General features: G+C 39.1%; 1 protein-coding gene across 2 annotated transcripts in view; it reads left to right on the plus strand.

Annotated features, from left to right (window-relative positions):
- Positions 1 to 24,917, plus strand: part of LOC117167909 (mitogen-activated protein kinase kinase kinase 10) — a 189,614-nt gene that overhangs the window by 122,081 nt on the left and 42,616 nt on the right. The window contains exons 8-9 of one of the 2 annotated variants that reach the window (XM_033353151.1): positions 10,544 to 10,564; positions 17,469 to 17,715. In XM_033353151.1, the coding sequence (XP_033209042.1) occupies positions 10,544 to 10,564; positions 17,469 to 17,715 (268 nt within the window). The remainder of the gene's footprint in view (positions 1 to 10,543; positions 10,565 to 17,468; positions 17,716 to 24,917) is intronic. The other variant, XM_033353152.1, reaches the window with a different exon arrangement.

The following is a 24,917-nucleotide window of genomic DNA, read 5'->3' on the forward strand; positions in this document are numbered from 1 at the left end:
TAGATCAAATCCATTTTAAATCAGGCTTGAAGTTGCAGAATCTCTCAATGACGAAATATGTTGTTTTTTAGGGAAAATTAGGCGATACGTATTTTTTCTTTAAACTTATATAATTTTTGACCTAATTGAGATATTTCTGATTTCTTTCCAGATTCTCGTTGTTTATGGAAATAACCACCATTTTTGTTTAATATTTTAGACAAGTGTATGTGCTTATAAGGAATAATTCCTATGAGTTTTACGTGGGCTAAATAATGTTTGTCTTTAGAAGATTTGTTTTATAAAATCGAATTTTTTAATTTTTTGCTGAAATAATTTAAGTTACAAAAATAATGAAAACCCGAGACATTGTTTGACTAAGAAGTTTGTTTAACAATATATCTAAGTAAACTTCACATCTATCCATATATTTTTCAATGAAACGATTGATAATAAAAATCTGAAAATTTGGGCCCAGGTATTATTTTTTTTTTTAAACAATTGAAGAGCTCAATTGTTTTATTGAAAAATATATGAACGAATGTGAAATGTATTCAAATATATTGTTTAAAAAAACCATGTGGTCGTTTGTAATGCCTTGGCATTATTTTTGTAAATTCAATTATATCAGAAAAAAATTGCAAACATCGATTTTATAAAAAAAATCTTCTAACGATAAAAATTGTTTAGCCCACGTCATACTTACTGGAATTTTTCTTTATACGCACATATATTTTTCTAAAATGATTTGAAATAGAATCGATCTCTGTGTGTATGTGTTGAATTAGGTTGTATGAAAAAATGTAAATGTAAAACAACCTTTATGCGTAAACTGTGAAATAGGTCGGTCGATATCCTGGGTTCTGTGGAGCAATAATAAGTCGAAAAATTCGGACCGTTAAAAATGAAAGGTCAAAGCATCGTCAACTGTGATTTAGTGATTGTAAATTTTCTTTTGTTAAAACTCCTTTAGCTTTAACGAACACATTATCATAACGTGACTCGTGCTTCGCACTTGATCATGTCAAAAATGTGAACTTTTCTACATTATGTTCAAAACTCTATTGTATCTAATGTATATTATATTTATTTGTGTACCTCGGTTTGGAATGGCCTATTCAGATATTGCACAATAAAGTACACATTTTATTTATCATGTTTACATTAATATTTGTTCCTTATTTCGCATTAAATGTTAATCTCAGCTACTCTGAATAATATATCATTTCAATTTTATTTTATTACAATTCATAATATCCAATGGTACTGAAACAGACGTATTTTCTTTTATTTATTTTTATATATTTTTCAATAGGATGCGTTGATTTTAATAATAAAAACAAGCAATGAAAATTTTGCATGCTCAAAAATATGTTTTAGTTTTATTATTTTAGTTATTTGTGCTTTCTAAAGTGAGCTTTTTTCTTGGAAAAACTCAAAAGCTTGAAATTTTGCAAGATTTTAGAAAATTGGTTATATTATTTAGGGTACACAAAAACTAATACTTGCGCTTTTTACCAAGTACTCAGAAGTACGACTTTTTAAAACTTATTTTTTCTCCGCTTGGCCTAATCATATCAAATGATCTATATCAAATTGTACCCGTTTTATAAGGACCCGAAAATGACACATCAGTGTCAGGCTGTTTTTGCTTGCCCCGCCTCTCGCCCCTTTCTTTATATCTTTCTATTTCTCTATCACTATCTGTCTTTCTCTCATATATGCGAATGACACTGATTCCCAGCAAAACCACAGTAAATTTCACCTATGGCCACCTCTCACGACCGTGAGATGTGCTGCCATAGGACACGACAATTCTGCAAGTGCCTTAGGAAATTTTTGGCACGCTGGTTACGGCTTTGAGGTTACGAAATAGTGATGATTTTGCACGGCCAAAGCCACCGATCGCAAGAACAATTATTTTAACTGAATATTTTCAGTACAGTCGCTACGGTTTTCTTCGAGGGTCTCGTTACCTCTATTCTTTTTTCTTCTACTTGGCTGTGATGTTATAGACGAGGAGCCATTATGGGAAGTTTTTATGCATTTTTCTCATCCCTAATATTGAAGTCGACGCATAGTGTTTCAGCAGCTTTCTAAGCTGCTGCATACAGAAATGCTAAGTTGTCCACTTCTTCATATTTCCTGACTATTTCAAGAAGAGGATCTTGTCAGTTTAGGGCTATAAGCTTTGCTCTCAGAATTACCTCGTTGAAAAGACATTCGAGACCTGATGTCAAGGTATCTGAGCTCTTCTTTCGTCCATGCAACCACTCCAAATAAGTAGTGTAGTACTGGCACGGCAAGCAACGTGTTGCACTGAACAGGCTGCCGATACTTTGTTCCTAAATGACAGTTCAGAAGACCAAACCTGTCGGGTAACTCTTTTGTACATTCATCGGAAATCACACTTTAATGATGTTAACTCTTGTTATTCTAGCAAGAATTCATGCAATTTAAGCACGCTGCAATTGAATGAGTTCGAGCAAATACAGAATGAGTTTAGGGCTAATTTTTCACGTTAAAGCTTCGTAATTTGATCAGAATAGCTCAACTTGCTATTATATTTATTTATGTGAAGTTGAATCAAAAGCTTTTCGGTAGGCAATCCAGGTCGTCGACAGGTAGAGCTAGTAGATTGATGCGTCTTTGCAGATGGACCTGACGATTAGCAGATTCTCCTGGTATTCTGCTACGACTGTCTTTGATCCGCACTATTCGTACATCTGTCGCCACTATTTAGGATGGCTGTGAAGATCTTATACAGCGTTTTGAGTCAAGCTATTCACCTGTAATTGGTATTGTCCGACAAGTTGCCCTTCTTCGGGAGCGGATGCTAATCTGAAAAACTGCATCCGCTTCCAGAGAAATCACGGTAAAATTCTAGCTGTAACCACGTTTCACGACCGTAAGATAAGTGGTTACAGTGTATGAAGAATTCAATACGACGACCCGGCAAATATTTCGTGCACCCTGAGGCCACGGGGCGACCCAAGGACGACCGCATTCTGCGTTTTGCCCGAAATTGTCTTAGAAGCTTGTTGATTCGCAGCAATGCTTTTCAGGCTATTAACTAGTGAAAATTAGGAACCTTGAAGAGTACTGATGATCAGGATGACTACAATTGACTCGATTTTCTTGGGAGCGATTAGCGGAACGGTATTAAGTCTAATGCTGAAAAAGTAACAGAGATCGTAATAAAGCACTCTTAGTGACACATTGTGCCTATGGATGTAGGTCGTTCCCGCATGAATTAGACAACTAGATAGTATGTGTGTTAGATGCTCGGAGTATGCATGGCACGCCCTGCAGCTATCATCTGGAATGTGTTGACTCAAAATGTGGCGACGATATGCTAAACTGAAAGTGAAACCGTCTTGATATGCCAAAATAAAACCCTCCGTACCCGACTTCTATCCGGATGATTGAAGGAAAGCAAACGTTAGTTCACACGTCATCGACTGATCATCCACATTTCTGTGGACGATACCCTGCTTCTTCTTGTTAAGAAGCTACTCACGGAAGTATTTCTTATGTGATATCTTAATCCGGGCTTTCAGAAGTGAGGACTCGAGATAGATAAGATTTAATGCATTTTGCTCACCCCTGATATTGTAGTTAAGGCCGAGTGTTTCAGCAGCTTCCTCGACCGTTGTTTACAGAAAAGCTCCTTTGCCAATTTCTTTGTGCTTCCTGACCATTATAAGAAGAGGGTCCCGTTTATTTGTGGCTATTTGAGATAAGTAATACCGGGACGGCAAGCAGGTTCGTTGCAGATACTTTGTTCCTCGACGAAAGTTCAGAAGACTAAATCTATCAGATCAGACGTTTGTATCTGAATGCATGTTCTGTAGTACGCTCAGTTATGTATGTTTCTCTCTAGCGCGAAGTTGTCGTATATTGCTTCTATCGACGATCTCAGGGTCTGCCCTATCGTATTTTCTTCTCTTCGTTGTGTCTTTCTCTGCCTCGGTGAATCAACTCATCGACCAAGATTCTTTCCTGATTCTCGAAAAGCGGGAAAAGCGGTCCTTGGAAAGTCGAGGCTAGCCGGGTGGCCAAATGCCAAATGCAGCCAGAAATAAAATAAAATATATAAGGTGGCGAAATTACCTAGTTTATCCATAATTAAGCTGGTAATCGCGTTGATCCACTTTCACCAGAGACATATCGTGAATCTCATACAACCAAAGAGACAGCAGATACGATAACCCAGGAGGTAAATCCAGAAGAAGAATACGCTGAAGGTCACAAGACAGAAGAAGCCTCGCTAAGGTGAAGGTGACGATAGACCCTAGTCGATGACGCAATGTGAGGTGGTGAAGACCTTCAAGATTCTCCTCTCAAGACCGCAGAATTCAAAAGCTCGCATAGCGATTTTATGCACAAAATAAAAAAAAGGAGATATAGCCAAATAAATCTTAAATTAAAAAAAAAATAATAATGAGTGCAAAATTTACTTTTCATACAAACCAAGCGTATTTTAATAAATTTCCAGATAACTTTACTTTTGTGATGTTCGGGAAACCGCAACATCACAATGTCCAACAACCAGGGTCGAAAAGGTGAAGCAAGCACTAAAGGACACGAAGTATTTCTCTACGGCAGAATTAGTCGGTGCTGATAACTTCTGGTGAAAGAACCTTACTTCTATACATCCACATCTAGTTCGGATCTTCACCTCATGTCTAAAGTCGAAGATGCCCAATACACTGTGGCCGGTGATAAGACGCACTGTACTCCTAACGAAGGAAGGCGACTTGTCTAACCCTAGGAATTATAGGCCCATAACTTGTCTGAATACGATGCCTAAGATCTTTTTATTTGCCTATAACTGACGGAAGAACCTGCTGATCAACAGAAGCATTTACAAAGACGCTGCGTTCAAAAATCACAATCTGTCAATGACAGCGTTGGTATACACAAATCCGGTGACTCTCGTGGAGGTCGAAGTTCCCTTATTGAAGCTTTCGGTTAATTACAAAAACTGCCACTAGGAATTCCAGAAATGTATAGAAAGTAAAGAATCTCTATAACAAAAACCTGATGGCAAGCAAAGTTGAAAATTGAATGATTAGTAAAAATATGTTTGTAAGTTTCGAAAAAATTCCATATTTGTGTCGTTATGTCACAAACAGCATTTTCTTAGAGAATGTACATCTGCAGTGGACTGTAGTTTTTTTCAAAAAAAAAAAAAAGAAACAAAAATGTCTTCTATTTTCATGCAGCCTATAATATTCTTCAGTCTAATTTAAAAAATTTGAATATTCCTTAATTTGGTTCATCCCAGGGTTCGTCCACAGATAGTAAGATGCATAGAAAGGTTGATGCTCCGTTATAAAACCAGATATACTGTTTCATCTATAGAACATTGCGTGACAACTAATAGCTTCATCTGTCAGTGGGGCTTATTTTAGGGCGACACCATAAAACATCTCTTTTAATCATACAAGATTTTCCTTCGACAGATTTGATCTTTCTTTGTGTCTGTTTTCAACAAATTTCACAAAAATTCAGTGTCCTCATAACTCAATTATCCTGAGCATATCTTACATCGTCGCAAATGCAAAAACTCCTCTCCTGTAAAATATCCACAATAACAAGGTGATTGGCAAAAAAGCATTCCCCTTACCAAGCCGTAGAGCAAGTGGTCGAGAACCTAGAAAATTTGTTTAAACGACAAAATCTGTTTCGACATATTAAAAGCTCGATCTGCGTCTGCAACTCACCTAAAAAGTTCGTTATTTTGCAGTAAAGCATAGGATATGTCAGCAATTTCTGTTAATTTGTAAACAAATTGTCTTAAAAACCCCGCAAGACCTAAAAATCTTCGAAGCTCGTGTACATCAGAAGGGTTCGAAAACTCAATAATTCTTCGTATCATTGAATCAGTCTGCTCAATTTCACCCTTTGAAAACATAAATCCTAAATATTTCGCTCTTTGCTGAATGAATGCACATTTACAAAGATGAATGGTGAGATCCGTTTTTTTTAAATACTTTAAGGACTAATATAAGTTGTTCTCTTAGATCCTGCCAATCTTTTCCAGCTATCAAGATGCCTTTTAGACAATAAAGAACACAATGTTCTCGAAGTAATTCAAGAACTTTCCGCATCAGTTTTGAAAAATAAACTGGGGCATAGATAAGATCAATATCATATGCGTAAATTCCCCCGAATCACCGGGAGTAATAAAGGCAGGTTTACGACGATCTTCCTTCGCATTTGGGACGTGTAAACAACCATTCACAAAATCTAGCGTAATGCATAACTTCGCGCCGTTCAACATTGCTAAGTGATCATCTAAATTTATTAACGGAAAGTTAATTCGTTCAGTCTGGCTATTTAATTTTCGTGCGTCAAAGGCCATGCGTGATTTGCTATTCGCTCTTTTAACCAATAAAATAATAAATAAGAATAAGCTTTGCTACTTACCGGCTTACTTCGGTTATTCGCATTTTAATCAGCTGTAAATCCTAAGTCGGAAATATTTTTCCACGCAGTTTCGCGATACTCACTCATTACCCTTACAAGGTTCTCTAAATCTTCTTTGATATTCTAACTTCCGATATGAAGTTCTTCTAACTGTATTATTTCTCTGCAAACAGTTGATTCCGCTTAACCGAATATTTTGGGTACAGTCACAGTACAGTTAGATCACGAACATAGTTTGTTTCTCGAAGTCTTATCTCCCTCGGAGTGTTCGGCAGGCAGGGTTGCCGCCCACACCATAATAGCGATATATATGTTAATAAAGTTTTCTTCGGGCTGCCTTATATCTGTATATATGCGTCGTTTCCGTATGGAACGACTGAATAATGAGTAATACACTTTACTCGTTTCTGATGTTAAAATTCAGGCCAAGGGTCTCGGTCGCCTGCTCCAAGGCTTTGTAACAGAATGCTCCTTTGCCATTCATATCGTTTTTCCTGACCATTTTTGGGAGAGGATCTGTCCTGCTTGCCAAGATGTAAGCTGTACTCAGAGAAATTCGGATATGAAGACCCTGGAGATTCAGAAGTCTGCTTTCGCCTTGGCGCTGTGAGATGTGTAATCGCGGAAAGGACGAATTGATGTCCAAGTTCAAATGCATATGCCTGATCTTACGCGTGGTGATATCAAGGCCTGGCGATTGATGATTACTAGCGGGAAGGCCAGTAATTTTTTCTTTTCTCAGATTAAACTTGGAAAACTATCCAATTCAAAAACCATGCAAATATTTTCTGTATGGTCCTTGACGATATTTAAAGCAAGATAAGGTTTGCTTGGACCAGAAGCATAGATCTGTAAGGTCATCCATATAAAATATATAAGTCAACTTATGCTCGAGATTATTCTTCCTATAGAGGTATCCAGGGGAATTAGATAATGTGATAGACAGAGGTAGAAGCGTGACGTTGTTCGTTCTCATACGATCATTTCCACATCAGAAAGTTAATCTAGTTTTTCAAAGGTGCATAAATCTCCCAAGCTTTCCAACAGACAGCTGATAAGTCTATAGAAGTTGAATCAAAAGCTTTCCGGTAGTCAACTCAGGCCATTGACAGCATGCGGTAATTAGACTGCTGTTTCTTTACAGACGCACTCGTCAATTAGCAGGTTCTGTCGGCAGCGTGCTACATCTTTTTTTGAGTTAAATTCTTCGTTAATCTCTTTGCACACAGGCTCAATTATTCGAACAATCCTTAATTCTCTGAGTTGGACAAGTCGCCCTTTTTCGGTAGGACTCTAGTGTGCCCTTAGAGCAGCCACTGCAGAATGGGCGGTTTAAGCTTAAAATATGAGGTGAATATGCGGGCCAGACGTTGGTGTGTAGAAGGTGCCAGAAGTTCTTGATACAGTGCAGTCCTGCAGCGAGAAATTTCTTGTTGTTCCTAAGTTGTTATGAGGTTTTCGCAAAATCCCTTGAATCGGACGGTATTATTAGTATCTTATTTTAACTTTTGTCATCTTGAGATCTTGATTATTTATCTTCAAAAAGTATCTACCTCGTTGGCCTTGGGTGGATTTTGCCAGAAATAGGGAGATCATTGAAGAGGCGTTATGGGTCAGCGAGAAACTGCCGATTCACCCTAATCCATCTCTCCCTCTTATTTGCTAGATAATGCCCGTATTTCGTCAACAATATGCTGCTTGATTGTCAGCAGCTTTTACTTATTCAGTGTGTGATGCTAGGTCCTCAGTTCTTGGACGAACTTTCGAATCCTTTCCGTGAACGGTCTACTAGCGTCTTTTGGTATTTTAATCCATTGTTGGTTTTAGGCTTCGATTTGAGTCTGCCAACGCTCTAGCAGCACCATAAACTGAACAATATTTGGTCCAGAGATCGAACTCCTCCGAAATATCCTCACGAAGGGAGGTATCCATTTCATCCAGGTCTTGGGGATTAGGGGGAACCTGGATGCTAATGTTTCTTCTTGAACGAAAATCGCGATCTTCTCTCAAAAGGTGACTGCTTTCGTCGGTTGTTCTTAATGTCGCGTCCTGCTCTACATCTGCAGCTTGTTCATACAGTGGGCCGGGACGCGCTCCACGTACACATTTCTTTTTAGAGCTAAAGGGTTTGATTTCGCAAAGGCTGATGCAAAAGTGCTTAAGCTCTATATTTTTTGGGCATCACAGACTGTGCATGCGCGTTATAAAGCCTCTATGAACAGGGTTGATGCTGGCAATATAGCATTCCAGCAAGGCATCTTTGAGTTAATTCTTCCAATCAATGTGAGAGCTTTTCCAGTTCGTCGTATTGTTTCCATACAACTTATTTTCAGTACCCCAAACTCTAGGGTGATCGGCACTATTTGTCGACCCATTGTCGGATGCTCGATGCGTTCGATCGTGTTGAAACGTATCTAAACCTTTTCGGTGGTCGTAAACAAAATTAAGATAGGTTATTTTTGATAGAGCCTTTTTTACTTTTTCATTTTTGTCCGCCATGTTTGATCTGCTATCTTGAATTTATTAAATATAACACCAGATTCGCAATCAGCGACCCAAAAAACTCCCATATCCAAATTTACAGGAAAATTGTCAGACTTTTTATTTTTTGGTGTCCATTTTCTATCGGCCATTTTGAACTTGAAAATTCTGATGTCAGTTTCGTAATCAGTGACCCAAAAAAAACCTGTATACAAATTTTCATGAAAATTCGTCAAATTATTGATTTTCTTTGTTGTCAATATTCGATCCGCTATATTGAAATTGGAAAATCCGATGCCGGATTTGTAATCAGCGCCTCGAAAAACCCCCATATATATGAATTTTCATGAAGATTGAAATAAATACATTTTTGATAAGAAAATAACATAAATATAAAAAAAATTGCACTTTGAAGCGCCATTTTGAATGCTGCCATATTGAATGTCTAAGAACCTTGTCTTAAATTTTAAAGATTAGCGTCGAACGACGCAAAAATTTCCCTAAACTTAAGACTCCTCAAGCAGTTGCGAGAACAAAGTATCAATTTAAAAATTCATGCGAAATTTCGCATTTTCAGCTAAATTAATAATCATAACTGTTAATATACAGTTTTGGAACATTCTGACTACATAAATCGAAAGATCGGACGATTTCACGTCAGAAATGACCTATCATGATTTTTTTACGACCGATTTTACATTGAATAGTGTATCGTTATTCTCCTAATTTCTTTTTATGTACTCATCATTATAGAATTGTAACTAAAAATAATAATAATTGACAATCCAATGTGATACCAAAACTCAGAGTTATAACTCACTTCTACCCTTTAATTTGATTTATATTTTAATACATTTGTCTCGACATTTCCATCTCATGAAATTAATCATAAGTTTTGGGTGTATCGATTTTAATTTGTCAGCACTCTTGAAGCTGCCTGACTGTCACTAGTGAATAGCCTGAAAAGCATTCCTGTGTATCAACAAGATGCTAAGATACTTTCAACTTTCGAAAATAAAAAGTGCCGTATATACTAAAACTTCATATTCTGGACAATTGTTTCCGTTGTGCATTTCAGGCCTGACATAGTTCTCTTTTACTTCGAGAAACGGACCATGTTCATTATCGAATTTTCGGTAACAGTGGAAAAATACCATAACCAAGGAACATTAAATAGAAACGGAGGTATAACGACCTAATAAAGGAGTTCAGACATTTATGCCGGGAATATTCTGTTAATCTAGTCGTCCTGAACCTCAGTGCTCTTTAAAGTGTCAAGTTTTCACTGTCTAATAGCTTGAAAAGCATCCCTGTGTATCTACGAAATGCTAAGACGCTTGCGGGGGGAATGCAGAAGACGATCGTCCTGGGGTCGCTCCTTGTACTAAGGGTTGACAAGACTTTTGCCGGATTATTGTCTTGAGTCCAACGCAGACTGCAACCACCTATATTGGGGTTATAAGACGTGGCCATAAGTGTGATTTACTGCGATTATAATGGGAGCCAATGTTATTTTCGATGAATGGCTAAATATAACCTTTGGCTAAACCTTTTGTTTAATTATGTGTATGTATATGAATGGAAGAGTGAACTTCTTATTCGTCAGTTTTAAATAATAATTGTAATCTTTTTCAAATGCAATGCAAAGGCATGTCGATCGTTAGAAGAGGTAAGCTGTTTTATTTTATATTGATAAAAAAACTTGCTTTCAATCTAGTTTCTAGTTGATGCGAAACGAATTTAGCCAAGTAAGCATGGTTGGGCTGTCCAGTTTCGAACTACATTTATATTTAGGGAGTAATTTTCTAACATTATATGACTAACTAACCATAAGTTTTTGCCTCTAAAATGTATGTGATTCCATGCAAACGGCAGGTGCTATAAAGTTAACTTTTATCCACTTGTTTTTCTGTGTTTTAAACATTAATATTAGCTCACCGTGGGCTAAAAATCAATTAGATGACGTCTGAATGTCGCAATAAATCCAAATCTCTTTGGTAACACTTCTTGCTCCAAAGATTTCATGAACGATGCAGAATAACCTGAAGCTGTTCTGGATCTAATTGCGGAATTCTGACAAACATTATGGTACAGTTTTCTGTTTCTAATTTGAATAAAACCGACAAAAGAGCTTGCGTTATGTCACGGAATTGATTGTTTCCTATTACCGTCAACATGTATGCAATTTGATAATACTACGTCAAATCGTTTTTAAAATGTTTTTTTTTCTTCAGGTAAAGAAAAGTTTTCAATTATGCCGAGAATTGTCATATCACATTTGAAGCTCAAACCCTTAATAATTTTTTATCACTCCTTAACAAATTTGGATCAATAATAAAAATTTTCCTGATGTTACGTTTGTTCCTGGTTTGTTACAGTGTTGTAGGATGTGTATTCTGTTAGAATAAGCAACACATGAATACTACAATGTTTAAAAATCTATCCACTCTCCTACATATCCCTTACTTACACTTACCGTATAAATTCCTTGGTTCCTAATAATATAAAAAGGCTAAAACCAAACGAGCTATGCTTATCCCGAGAGGGATTTGGTCACCTCCAAGGCTCACGGCCGCTGTTTAAGTATAATAGCAGTTAAAGACGAACTCTAAACTACACCATGCTCCTAATTTTACACCTACAACATCATCACAAAAGATTTCAAACAACGTATTAACCGGTTGACTGGTAATGTATTATATATGTACAAATTTGAAGAACTTTCTTTATTTTCAACCGATTCTTTTGAAATTTCGTATAAGATCATTTTTTGAAATTCTCTATGCGACTGAAGCATTAGAATGATAAAAATTGGAAATGGCGTCCTCAAAATGGTGTCGTATATGGTAATTTTTTAAATAAACTTCTAACCCTTTGCGATGTACATGTTTTCATTAATCGTGATTCAATCAAAATTGATAAACAAGAGTTTTTTAGTCTCAGATAAGGAATCTACTATCAAATAATGTATCATTTTTCCAAAATGGCAGATCCAGTATGGCGACTTATGACTGTGAATATCATTTGTGCGTTGTTCATGGAAATTTGTATATAGGGTATTTTTGCGTCTCTAATTGCAAATTCAAAGTACGAAAACCAAATGGACGACCTCGAAAACCCTAGAAACGAATTTCTGTGTATTTTCAAAAAGAACTCACATGTACCTATTTTGGCCAGAAAACTGGAAAAAAGCGTACAAGTCAACAGGTTAAATTAACTTCATCTGATCAGTCACTTGATTTAGTTCGTGGCTATGATGAAAAACTGGGTTCACCCGAGAAAAAGTTTGTAAAAAAATATATCTCGGTAGCCTCGGTGGCTTATTTGCTTTGGCGCTCGGACCTTACGTTAGAGGTCTGGGCTTCGATACCTGTGCCGGTACCTTTGGACATTTTTCTATGCACCTTCACCGTGGTTTTGGTGGTTTTGGATCCAACCTTAAGCTGTAGGTCCCCCCATCATGCACATTATACTTATCAGACCACTTGATTGCATTACAAAAAAGCGTTCGTGACTGATAATATATGCCGGTACAGACCCGTGCGGACTATTGAAAAAAAGTTTAAACAAAAATAACTTCGTAATATTGTACTGAAACCATCCTAAGCCTGAACATTAATTATTATTATAATTATATTGAACCATCTGTAACCATCTTAAGCCTGAGACAATAATTATAATGAACATCATAAATGATCTGCGTGCAAGACAAGTCCTACAAATGCATTCTTTGTCCCAGGAAGGGATCGACATTCGCCATGAAAGATTAGGTTGGATATGGATTTTCGCAAAGTAAGGTGCAAATTGGGTCAATTGACTGACAATAAAAAAGGAAGTAGAACCAGAAGGCTGATAAACCAAATTACTACAATCATCGACCCTCGGTACATCGAAACAAATAACATCAGCAATATTGGATGAGATTATAGACTGCCAACGACTGTAAGGTGTGTCTGTTCGGGGCATTTACACAGAGATCGCTGCCAAATTTTATTTCCCTTTTGAAATCGCTCGTTTACTGCTGCACAGGCCCTTTCTATCTTCGTTCATCCTAATGTTTCTATCCTAACTTTGTATAAATCCGGGGATAACTTTGCTGTAGCCATGAATTTGTTGTTCTTAATATTTATGACACTACAAACGTTATCCTGAAAGATTACTTGATGACCCTTTTGAGTCAACTTCGTCACTGAAATAAAAAATTTGAGCCAAGTCTAGGTGCATAGAGAACATCCGTCAGATTTACTGTTATAACTTTGACATTGTTCACAATGCACTTTATTGTTCCCGATCCTGCTCATTAAATTTCAAGAGGTTCGCTGTCGTCTGCTAAAGGCACGTATCCTTCCTTCATTGGTTTAAATTCTTTGAAAAAATCTTTTGAGTGTACCATATGACTCTTTCCCTTGTAGATTTCTTGTAAACTGTCGAATTTTGTACTTGATTTTGTTACAAAAAATATCTTATTTTGATCTTCTTTGAATTTATTTGCCTTGTTTTTTCTTAGCTTTCCATACTTCATACTTACTGCAATCCTTCTTATAATGTCCCGATCTTTTACAGAAAAAACACTCACTTCTGCGTTTCCTATAATCTTGCTAACTTTCCACCTTCATGGCTGTGTCACTTTGGCCACTAAAACTTCAGCCCCTTTTGTGTCTTCAAAATTCGTCAGTTAACTTCCCTGTGACGAAATCGATTGTAATATCACTTTCGGGCCTATTTTGTGATCTGGAAATCAAAGCGCTGCAGGAATCTGTAAAACTGCTCAGTGGCATTGCGGTTACTAGATTGCCCTTTAGTTGCTTCCAAAGGCCGTTAATTTGTTTACAATATCCAACATCTCTTTGATGTGATCTTCTATGTTTCCATCTTCAGACAACGTCAACTTACAAATCCGTATCAATTCAAATATATTGCTCGATTGCGTAGCCTTCTGGTAATAGCACTGTAGGGAGTCCCAAGCCTCTCGTGCAGTTTTGTCACTCCTAATGTGATTCAGTTCATTGTTCTCCACTAAAAGACCAGTATTAGCGCAAGCTAAAAAGATGTCTACACATATTTTAACAGTATCTTGTGCACTGAAATAACCGACTGATGTTCACATATTTATCCTCAATTTACCTTAACTGTGCACTGAAAAGAACACCTGATGTGCACTAACACACTTTCACCTTGAATGTTCTCCACTGAACTTTTTTCTACACTTTACACTGAACCAAACTCTTTGATCTCTTGGTTCATTATCTGCTGGAGAAAACTAAATCGTAGATAACAGGCCCCGTAATCCCTTGAGTCGGCGTAACTAAGCGGTCATAGAACCCCTTCTAGTTTTTCGAAAACGTTACAATATACATATAAATATACGGAAGTGTCACAAATAGAGTTGTAATTCCAGCCAATCTACATATCTCAGAATACCGTGCAATGGAGATTAAACAACAAGTTGATTTGGGGTTAGATGCCATACCATGTCAAAATGCTCAATGTGTGTAAACAGACTACTTTCAGCTGCTGGAATAGCTGCTATCAAAATGGAAGTCAAACATAAACTTCCTATTGATGTACACCCTTTGGAAGATGCGCTCGGTACATTGAGACTTTAACAACAGAAATATTGGATGAGATTATACGCTCCCAAAGGCAGATACTTGAGATTCACACTGCTAAATTGCGGTGGTACAAGAAAAGTAGTGCAAGAATGCAACAAAATCGAACCTTTCAGGCAGACTAAAAAAGGTTCGATCGTGAACTGAGTTTAAATCAAAATAATCAGAAAGACAACCCTGAAATGGAGCTGAAAAACACCAAAGCTTTAGATATTTAAGCGTTTTTGAAAAGAGCAACTAACTGGAAAGCTCTAGGTCCGGAAATGGTGAATCTTACGTTGGCATGGAGTTTCAGTAGATCATCAAATACCCAGATCCGATTCCAGGTTTTATGCTTCAGGTTACTTCGTATAAGTTGCCTAAGAAACCAGAAACTCAAAATCCATCTAAATTTGGACCGATAATCTGTCTTTAACAATTTATGAATGTCTTACAACTATCATCGAAGATTAGAAATATGTTCACTGCGTCGAAAATGACATCCTTACATAAGAATAAAAAGGATGTTGTTATAACACTCGAGACAGTAAAGATATAGTCACTATAGACGCTGTTGCTATGACTTACTCTCGTAAACACCAAAGAAACTTGCATGTGGCATACATTGATTACAAGCAGGCGTTTCCTTTTGTACTGCGTGACTATTTGCTTGAAGTCTTAAAAATTTACAAAACCTGCCAACCCATCATTGACTTCCTAAGTCGTGCTATGATGATTTGGGGTGCCAGAATCAAGTATTTTGATCGTGGGCAACCAAGAATAACTAGAACGATAGCATTACGACGACTATATTTCAAGGAGACTTCTGCAGTGCACTATGGTTCTGTTTAGCGTTAAATCCATTGAGCAAAACACATAATAGCATGTCTCATGGTTTCTTCGGACCACAGAGCTAGAGAACGAGTTCGAAAATAAGATCGAGGCAATAGCTGAGCACATGCGATAGTTAATAAAAGCGTAACGACTGCCTTCACAGTGAACAATAAAATACGAAAACAAAAAAGAATTAACAAGGGTGGCTCTTTGTTTTCATGAGTGCTACAGAGACGCTCTTCCTCACCATCTCACCTTCAAGTTTTTTAGCAGCGTGTCAATTCCTTGCTCTTCCGTACCCCCAATCTCCTTGTTTTATGTTTTTTTCTCTAAATGCTCTTAACGTTTCCTCCTCACGACTGCCCATTTTCTTTTCGCGTTTCCTTCTTTCTTCTCAATGCTGGATATTATTGAAACAGACTTCTTCAGTGCATTATGTTTATGTTTTTAACGGTGATCACGTGGAGCAAGGCACCAAATCATATGTCCCGTCTTCTGTACATGGATGATCTGTATCTGTGTGATACTTCAAACAAGGACCTAAAGCTATGTACCTTGCTATGTACTACAGCTCAAATGTACCTTTTTATTATGCCACACCTCTTTCCCTTGTTCCCCGGTCTATGAATTCAGGTCCTCGCCTATTAGCACCAACCCTTCCTCCTTCTCTGTCCAATCTCTTATTGCTCTCCATCCTCCTTCTTCTCCTCATCTCCCGTAAACGCATACAACATCCACCATCACTTTCCGACAATTTTCCTCAGAATCCTTTATCCGTGTTTTTAATCCGATACGTTCCAGAATGCTACTATCACGTTTCTCTTTTTGCATTTCTCTCTGCTCTTCCTTTCATTTAAGTCCTGTTGCCTTTTAAAACACTCCCGTAACGTTTGTATTCTCATTTCCTTCCCCCCTTTCCCTCCATTCACTTCCCATTACCTAACGTACCTCAAGTCTTCTGCTTTATCGTCCTGAATCCATATCTCTCCATTCACCTATATTTTATATACCCCAATCCTTACTAAAAACACCTTTACTTTACTTCTCTAAACCCATGCCTTTCGCTCGATTAGCCAGTATCTTCTTCTCTCCCGTCACGACAGATCTTTGATTCTTTCATTTCTTTCTGTAACAGCTTCTTTTATCCTGTATAATCATACCTCTCCTGCTCACTCCCTAGTTTCACTAAAACGTAAATTATTTCTCCTTCCTCAGTCCTAGTATCTTTATCCCTTTCACTTTGACTTGCGTACTGATGGCTCTCACCAAATTTCTAATAATTTTCTCTCCCACTTCACTGTCCACTTTCAAACTTGTAACTATTATATTCTTCTTCCTCTACCCCCTATTGTCCCTTTCATTTCCCTGTCTCTATCCTCCTCATTCTCCCTCTGCCTACTCTCTGTATTTTCCAATTTGTTCCATACCTTCTCTTTCTCTCTTCCATAATTCATGGATATCTACCCATTACTATCTCACTTTTCTTACCTCGTATGTACCCCCCCCCCCCCCCCCCCCCCCCCCCCCCTCCCGCTTGCCTCTTCATATCATCCAGTCTTTCAAAAGTCTCCTTGTTAAATCCCTTTATAAGAAATTTTAAGTTGCTGATCACATTTCCGTCATATCGGTCTCTCTTATGGTTTTTCTCTTTCCAAATGCCATTGCCCCTTTCCGCATCTTCGACCAAGTGCATTTGGTTCTCTAATCATTTCCTCTTTTTCCCCTTTACTGCGAACGCTCTCGCTGCTACTTGCTTTCTCCGACTGTTCCCCTTTGTATAATAAATATCTCAGAAATAGTATGGCGCGTCCTCAAAAACAAAAATATTGACATACAAAGAGTTGCGTACCTTTTTAATTTTTTTAATTTAAAAGAAAACAGACAGTGCTTTGAAGCTATTACTTATCTCTATTGAATTATGTAAAGAAAGGGTACAAAATGTAATTACTTTATAAAAAAAATATATCTAACATGATTTTGACCCACTTCTAAATCTAACTTGACCATTACCTCGTATAGAGATATGAGTTAGGTCCAAAAATTAGATTACCTCTATAAAACGCATTTACGAAATTTGAAACGTACACTCTTATGCCCGGGGTCTTTCAATTATACTACGTGTATGCATACAAACACTTTTTCCCTATTTAGGAATTGCGCTGTAGAGAAGAAGAATTGACGAAGGCGCAGGTGCAGCAAAAACAACATGAAGAACATTTGAGACAAAGAGAAAAGGAATTAGCCGCGCGTGAGATTGACCTCTTGGAGAGAGAATTAACTGTCATGATTATTCAGCAGCAAACAACCCCAACTCCTAATAAGAGGAGAGGGAAATTTAAGAAATCTCAATTAAAATCAATTAAGAAGGAACCAGGAAGTAACATCAGCGCACCTTCTGGTAAGCTTCTTTTTTGTGCCTAATGTTTTAAAATTATTTTTATATTTAAAATGAATGTCGGCAGATAAAAATTTATTCTGATGTTAAGCTGTCGATCAGGATAGAAGTAGGGTGCACAAAAAATATGGGTCTGATCAACCAACGAGGAGCGAAATCTGACAACTACATGTACCTGGCTCTTCCATTGTTTATTATAAAATGCAAAGTTCATCAGAAAAACTTATTTAAATGCTGGAAACTTCTAACAAACATTTATTCACAAAATTTATAAAAAGAAATCACTTTTCAATTCATAAAACTTTTTTTTCGATTTCTCGCAGACTTTCCGTTGCATAACTTGTAGAGAAATTAATAAAACTGAAGATCTCTTTTCGATTCCTTGCAGAGTTTCTGCTAAATATCTTGTAATAAACGAACAAAAAAAGTGATCATTCGCGAAACCTAGCAAACTTTGAACAAACGCCACTCTTTTCCATTCCTCGCAAATCTACTTTGCATAACTTTTAACAAAACTAACAAAAACTACAAATTCGCAAACGCTTATGAATTTTCTTACTTGTTAATTTATCAACATGCCTAAGATAACATAGCACTCTTCAAAATTCTGTAATTAAAGTTCGGAAAGGTCCGCGAGTAAGACTTCCATTGCTCATAAGCAGTTTCAATCTAAAATCAGCCAAATTTTCACTTTGTTACGTAAAAGTGACTTGGTCAAGGGATTTCACGTACCTTCGATGAAAACTAATGTTCAAGTCTCAAAATGCCAGTTATATGTTCCTGAGGGACCACGGGATGCCTTTTTGGGGGTCTATAAAGGGCACTAATTCCATTGTTTCGTTGTAGCCTTATCCCTACCCCCATCCGTCTACCTCTACACTACAGCACTACAGCAGACCCCCGTTCTTACTCTGCCTCACTCAGCTTGGCAAGCAGAGACGAGCTGAACAAGCTTCGAATTGCGCGCATGATTAAGTGGAAGTTCTGGTTCATTACTACTTAAGTGCTGTATCTTTGTATTGTTAACTGGTTTTTTATTCTTTTACATTTGGCAGCATTTCCAGCTGTGTACTATGGATTTTCACAGCTTTTCACTCAGGTAACAGAATGTTACTTTTGAAATTCGTTCTTGGTCGTGTAAACTATAGCCTGATTTTAAATAAATACCTCAACGATTTTGACGAAGTTAAACTCCCAATATAGAAAGATGTTTTCCTTTACTCTCTAGAGTTTTGATGGCAAATCGGCTTAGTGTTAAAAAGTAGGAAGTCAGCTTTTTCTTCTATTACCCGAGCCTCAGTATATTCTTGATCAAAGAGGTCCAATAATTGGTCGCATCGTGTCAGTTGATTTACCTGTAACAAAGAAATGGATTAAAAGTGCTAAAAGCACATGTAGAATGCTTAGACCTAAAAGTTCCTTCTCTTAATCATTCATTTAAATGCTTCCCCACATTTATTTTCAAACGACAGCCAACACTTTGATGCTGATGGGGTAGGCGTTAAGGACCTAGCCGATGACAGTTCTATTAAGGATGAGTTATTCAATATATTCCCAAATTTAGAGACAGAACATCTAAGCCCAAACTAGACTTTACTGAAACTGTTATGATTGCACGGAGATGCACTTTAAGCGAGAAGGCTGTTGCACATATAACATCAACTGTGCTTTACGCAGCTTTGAAAGCTGGAATTGTATCTTCTGAGCAATTCAGCAACATAAAATTTATTTTCATTGTGCACAAGAGCCAAACAAAGCGTGAGAAACTTAAATTTGCGCAGAATTTAAAAGAATGTTCGACAGATGAAAGGAATTAACAGAAAAACTTATGCAATGGGCTATTTGTCCTTTGCATTTCGACGGACTGCCGTTCTGGGCTCATTTCACGCGTATTGACAGCACTACATCCAAGCTGCCATTCTTACACATGTCCCATAGGTTAAAAACTACCTAACAGAAAAGGTTCTAATGGCGTCATTTATTTCAATAAAATGTAACCACCTTATCACAGTCCAGAAGAGCACAAAAAACCCAGTAAGGAACCTTCATCACTCCATTCAATATAATATCGTTCTCAAGCTAAATTTTGAGGCCACTGATTACTCAGAAATGATTCTTTAAGAAAGTACTGATTTTTCTATACCTCATTGAAAAACTTTTACACACGGTCCTAGTAGAGTGGATAGTGACGTTAGTCACTGAAGTAGAGTTCCGAGTATGTGGCAGTAACGCTAGGGATGGCATCGTAAGATTGACTTTACTTTCTAGGCAAGCTCTGCCAAAATTTCAATAAAAATTCCAATTTTTGGCCATTTTTTACGACAGTGACGATTAATATTGGTTTGCTCGGTCCTAGACATGGTTGTTAAATTAGACAATGCTGGAGGAAAAGACCTAGGTTCAGTCACCTCTACGGGGTGGGCTCTGGACCACTTGGAAAACATCGCCAGCCACGTGAAGAAGGAGCTCAATAATCGCTTAAATGTACTGAATTTGCCCCCCTTTTCGCTCTAGAGTGAGGCATACCTGGTCCCCAGGGGTATATAACTAGCATTTGCAGCGTGAGTGTCAGTTTTCATGACAAGTGAAATCTCCTAACCCTAAAATATGGCCGCTTTAACATACTTAAAATCAATGACAATTCTGGTGTTTTCAGTTAAAATGTTAAAACTTTGAGTTAAAAATTCTCACAGAAGATATCTCATTATAGTATATATATATATGTATATAACGATTTTTTTTAGCTTGAAACTTTCAAATATCTCGAAAAATAGGCACTCAATGAAAAGATGTTATGAATCAAAATTTAATCACTCTGGGAAGTATATACACTGATGTTAAAATCGGTGCCCCCACACAGCCCCCTGGGGGTGGCAATTTCGAAATCTTAAATGGGAAATCCTATTTTTTATTGCATATTCGGATTTTTTGGATAAACATGCGTATGATTTGGCTAAAACATTTTTCTCCTTTCGCGATAGATGGCACTGTAATCGACGAAATTCAATTTTTCTTTATTTTACTGCTACTGAGAATGCACGCTAACGATTCTGCAATACATTAACAATAAAGAATATACCATTTTCATTGTGACATGCCTGACCTCTTTGGTAATTATTATTTTCAAAAACATGCCAGAACGTATGTCCGTTCTTGAGAAGTAATTATTAAGTAATACTGCCTGCAATACTGCCTGCAAGATCGCCAGATCTTCATTATTTTATTATTATATATTCTGGGTTGAGACCGTCACAGCCCCTGACGCTTGGGTGATCCCATTGTGTCCCCTTATAAGCCTTAAGCGTGGCCCCAAAGTTCTCTCCATAGAGAGAGGACCGCGGCCACGCTGTTAGCCGATATTTCAGACTCACTAATGCAGAAACTGTCTATGAGTGTTACACGTTTCCCCGCAATCGCGGGGCAGTGACAGAGGATATGAGTGGAAGTCTCATTGTCTTTTTCGTAAAGACGACAGAGGGGACTTTCCTCAAGCCCTATGTTATGTCTGTGGTAGCGGAGGTTTCCATGTCCTATAAACAGTTCAGTTAGGATTTTGACTTCTTTCCTCCCGAGCTTAAGAATTTCTTTCGCTCAATGAGGATTTAGCTTTGAGCCCAAAAGTGTTTTAGCCTGTCTGCAGCCAGGGATCGCATCCCGCTCATTCTGATGTTCCTCGGTCAGCCATTTATTAATATCTTCAGTGACCGACCAACAGGAAATGCCTACAACTGGCTCAGGTCCAGTAAAATTTTCCTTTGTTGCTAGCTTTGCTAACATGTCCGATATTTCATTGCCCCTGATGCAACTGTATCCAGGGATTCAAAGCAGAGTGACTCGGTTTTCTGCCGCTAGCTTATTCAGTGCCTCAAAGCACTCCTATATTAGCAGCGACATAGTCGTCATTCCATTCAGAGCCGTGATAGCAGCCCTGCTATCTGAGTAGATACGAATGTTTCTTTTTCCGCCGTACTCCATTGCCTTATAGGCGCACTAGAGTAATGCCATAATCTCAGATTTTACATCTGTTGCATAGGACCCCATCGCAATTGTGAAGCCCATTCCGTTTCTTCTACGGTATACACCTGCTCCAGCGTTCTATTTGTTCCTGGAGCCATTTGTAAACCAGTTGTCTCCATCACTGGGCAGGTGTGCCTCACCGTTAGCCCATTTCTCTTTTGTGGATAAGCTAACCCGGTATTTCTTGTCGAAGAGGTAGTGGCAAGTGGACATTTTGTCCCTGGGCATGCTCAGTGTCGGCCTCTTCGTGATGTCGATTGGTATCCGCATAACTGTCGAGATACTGCTATCGTTCACCATATTTATTCTCCAGGCCGCCTTCTAAGCAGCGGCTTTTATGGTGAGATGGAGGGGCTCCAATCCTATTAGTGCCGCCAGGGCCATCGTGGGTGTCGACTTCGAGGCACCAAAGATAACTCTCAGAATCAATCCCCTAATTCTTTCCACTCGGGACATCCCAGTAGAAAGTTCGACCCTGGTCCACCAGACGACTGCCGCATAGGTTAGTCTGGGTTGCAGGACCGCTGTGTAGATCCACTTAAGTGTCTCCGGTTTCAAGCCTCAGCTTTTTCCTATGGCTCTTCTACAGCGCCCTACAGGGCCAAAGAGTCGCTACTAGCTTATTGCACTTGTTTTCCAAATGCTCGTTCTATGACAGCTTCTTATCCAGGATAACTCCTAAATATTTGGCTTGCCCTTTGATTTCGAGTTTTTGTCCCCCCCAGTTTCAATATACTCGTAGTTCCCCACTTGTACCTTCGGGTGAACACTACTGCATCCTTCTTACTTGGATTGACTGATAGTCCAGTCCCCTTACACTATGAATCAACTATTCTTAGTGCTTGCTGCATTACTGCGAAGAGCGCATCCAGATGCTGGCCGCGCACGGTAACTAGTATATCTTCTGCATAGCCTATGACGTGGAAGCCCTGACTCATGAGTAGATGAAGCAATTCATCTACTACTAGGCACCACAGCAAGGGAGATAGAAGGCCCCCCTGCAGACATTTCGAGTCAACGGTTCCACATAAAGTGGTGTCACCCTTGGTCGTGGTTAGATTCCTATTGGCCAACATGTGGCAGGTCTATTCCCCGACTGCAGTAGGCACCCCATGTGCGATTATAACCATCCTAATCACCTCTCCAGAGGTGTAGTTAAAGGCTCCTTCGATGTCCATGAAGGTTCCAATCGCTAGACTTTTTTGCTTTAGTTGTCCTTCAATTAGTTCAAATTGCAGTGCTCAGGGCCGTCTCGGTCAAATGACCAACCCTATAGGCGTGTTGTTGCATGTGAACAGGTCTACTAGACAAGACCTTATCGCGGATATATCTGTCCACGAGTCTTTCCACTGTTTTTAGTAGGAAAGATGTGAGGCTAATGGGTCGGAAATCCTTGGGTGAAGTTTAACCGATCCTGCCAGCCTTCGGAATAAAGAATACTCTCGCACCTCTCCTTGCCGCCGGAACATAACCCAACCTCAGACTAGCCCTAGAAAGTCTCACCAAAGGCCCAATGATGATCTCACCAGCTCTCTGTAAAAGGACTGGGTAAATACCATCCGGGCCGGGAGACTTGTAAGGACTTAAGGATTCCAGGGTCCACCGGACCCTGGCTGGGCTCACAATCTCGTTGGCTAGCCGTCGTTTCGGGCCCAATGGGGCCACAGGCGACTTTGATGGCCTCAGAGGTGGCATCCCCCCATCTCCTAATTTTTTGAAGCTCGGAAAATGTGCCTTGATCAGGTGAGCCAAGGTATCCCCGTCCGACTCTGAGTATCCCCCGCCGGGCAATTTTAGAGTCCCGAGAATAGCATCCGGATTTCGAGAAAGCAGCTTGTCCAATCTGGTCGCATCTGCTCCCTTCTCGATATCAGTGCAAAAGTTGGTCCAGCTTTCATGCTTTGCCTTGCGTATTGCACTGGCACTTCAGGGTATCCACGTCTCTAATTGACCTGGGCATCCCTGAGAATACACTTCTTAGCTCTGTAGAAAACTAACCCCAGTACGTTCTTCTTGGATTTCTAACCCCAGTCCGTTCTTCTTGGATTTCTAACCCATTTAGGGCTGGTGGGCACAGCGGATTCTGACACGAACTCTATCATCCTTTAAGATCCGTGACTATCACCATCAGGTTTCTGGAACATAGGTCAAGCAGCGGGACAACGTTGTTTCCTTCGCCAGTATGCATGCCCTTGGATTGGCCGCCTTATGGCCCCTGTAACAAAAACCAGCCCCTCCTAAGCCCCTGATGATATCTCGAACTGGCCAGGGTTCCTGGATTAGTGAGATACCTGTGTGCCTCACAGCCATGCCCCTCTGCAAAACTGAAGAGGCGCCTTTGCTGTGATGCAAGTTAATCTGGGTAATGGTTTGAACGGAAGCAGTCATTTAGGTCTGCCCCGATCTTCCTGTTCACCGAGAGGCCTCTCCCGCCCCTGACTGGCCACTTCAAAGTTGGGTACTGCAGCTGGTCCACAGACCCGCTGCGCTAGCCTCCTCACTCCTTTTCAGGGAACCGCTGATGCGTTTTTTCTTATGAAAGGGGGGGCTGATTGGTCACTCCCGTTTCCATAGTCACGCTCAGAGGGGCCGTCATACCCTCAGCTCCCGAAAGAGCTTGGGGCACAGCCGCCCCCTCAGTGAGGCTTGACGAAGAGACAGGTCCGGGAATAAAAAATAGGGGTTCCCATTTAAGATTTCGAACTTGCCCCCTTGTACAATCGTTGCAACTCCTTTATAAGGTCTCGATATCTCTCTTTCTTTTCATTCTCCTTGGCTATGATGTTTTTGTCAACTGGTGCTGAAAATTCGATAACAAACATGGTTCGCTTCTTGAAGTCAAGAAGAACCATGTCAGGCCTCGAATGAGCAACAGAAACAATTGTCGAGAATATAAAGTTTCAGTATATACGGCACTTCCCATTCTCGACAATTGACTCAATTTCCCTAGGAGCATTTAGAGGAGCGATATTAAGGTGAATGCCATAGGAGTGACAGAGATGGTAATAAAGTACTCTTAGTTCCGCATTGTGCCTTTGAATGTAGGTCGTTCCCGCGTGGGTTTGTACAACTAGATAGTATGTGATCTAAATGCTCGGGGTGTGCATGGCACGCCCTGCAGCTATCATCGGGAATGTCTTGGCTCAAAATGTGGCGATGGTATGTTAAGGTGGAAATGACACCGTCTT

Source organism: Belonocnema kinseyi, chromosome 2, assembly GCF_010883055.1.
Source record: "Belonocnema kinseyi isolate 2016_QV_RU_SX_M_011 chromosome 2, B_treatae_v1, whole genome shotgun sequence".
NCBI lineage: Eukaryota > Metazoa > Arthropoda > Insecta > Hymenoptera > Cynipidae > Belonocnema > Belonocnema kinseyi.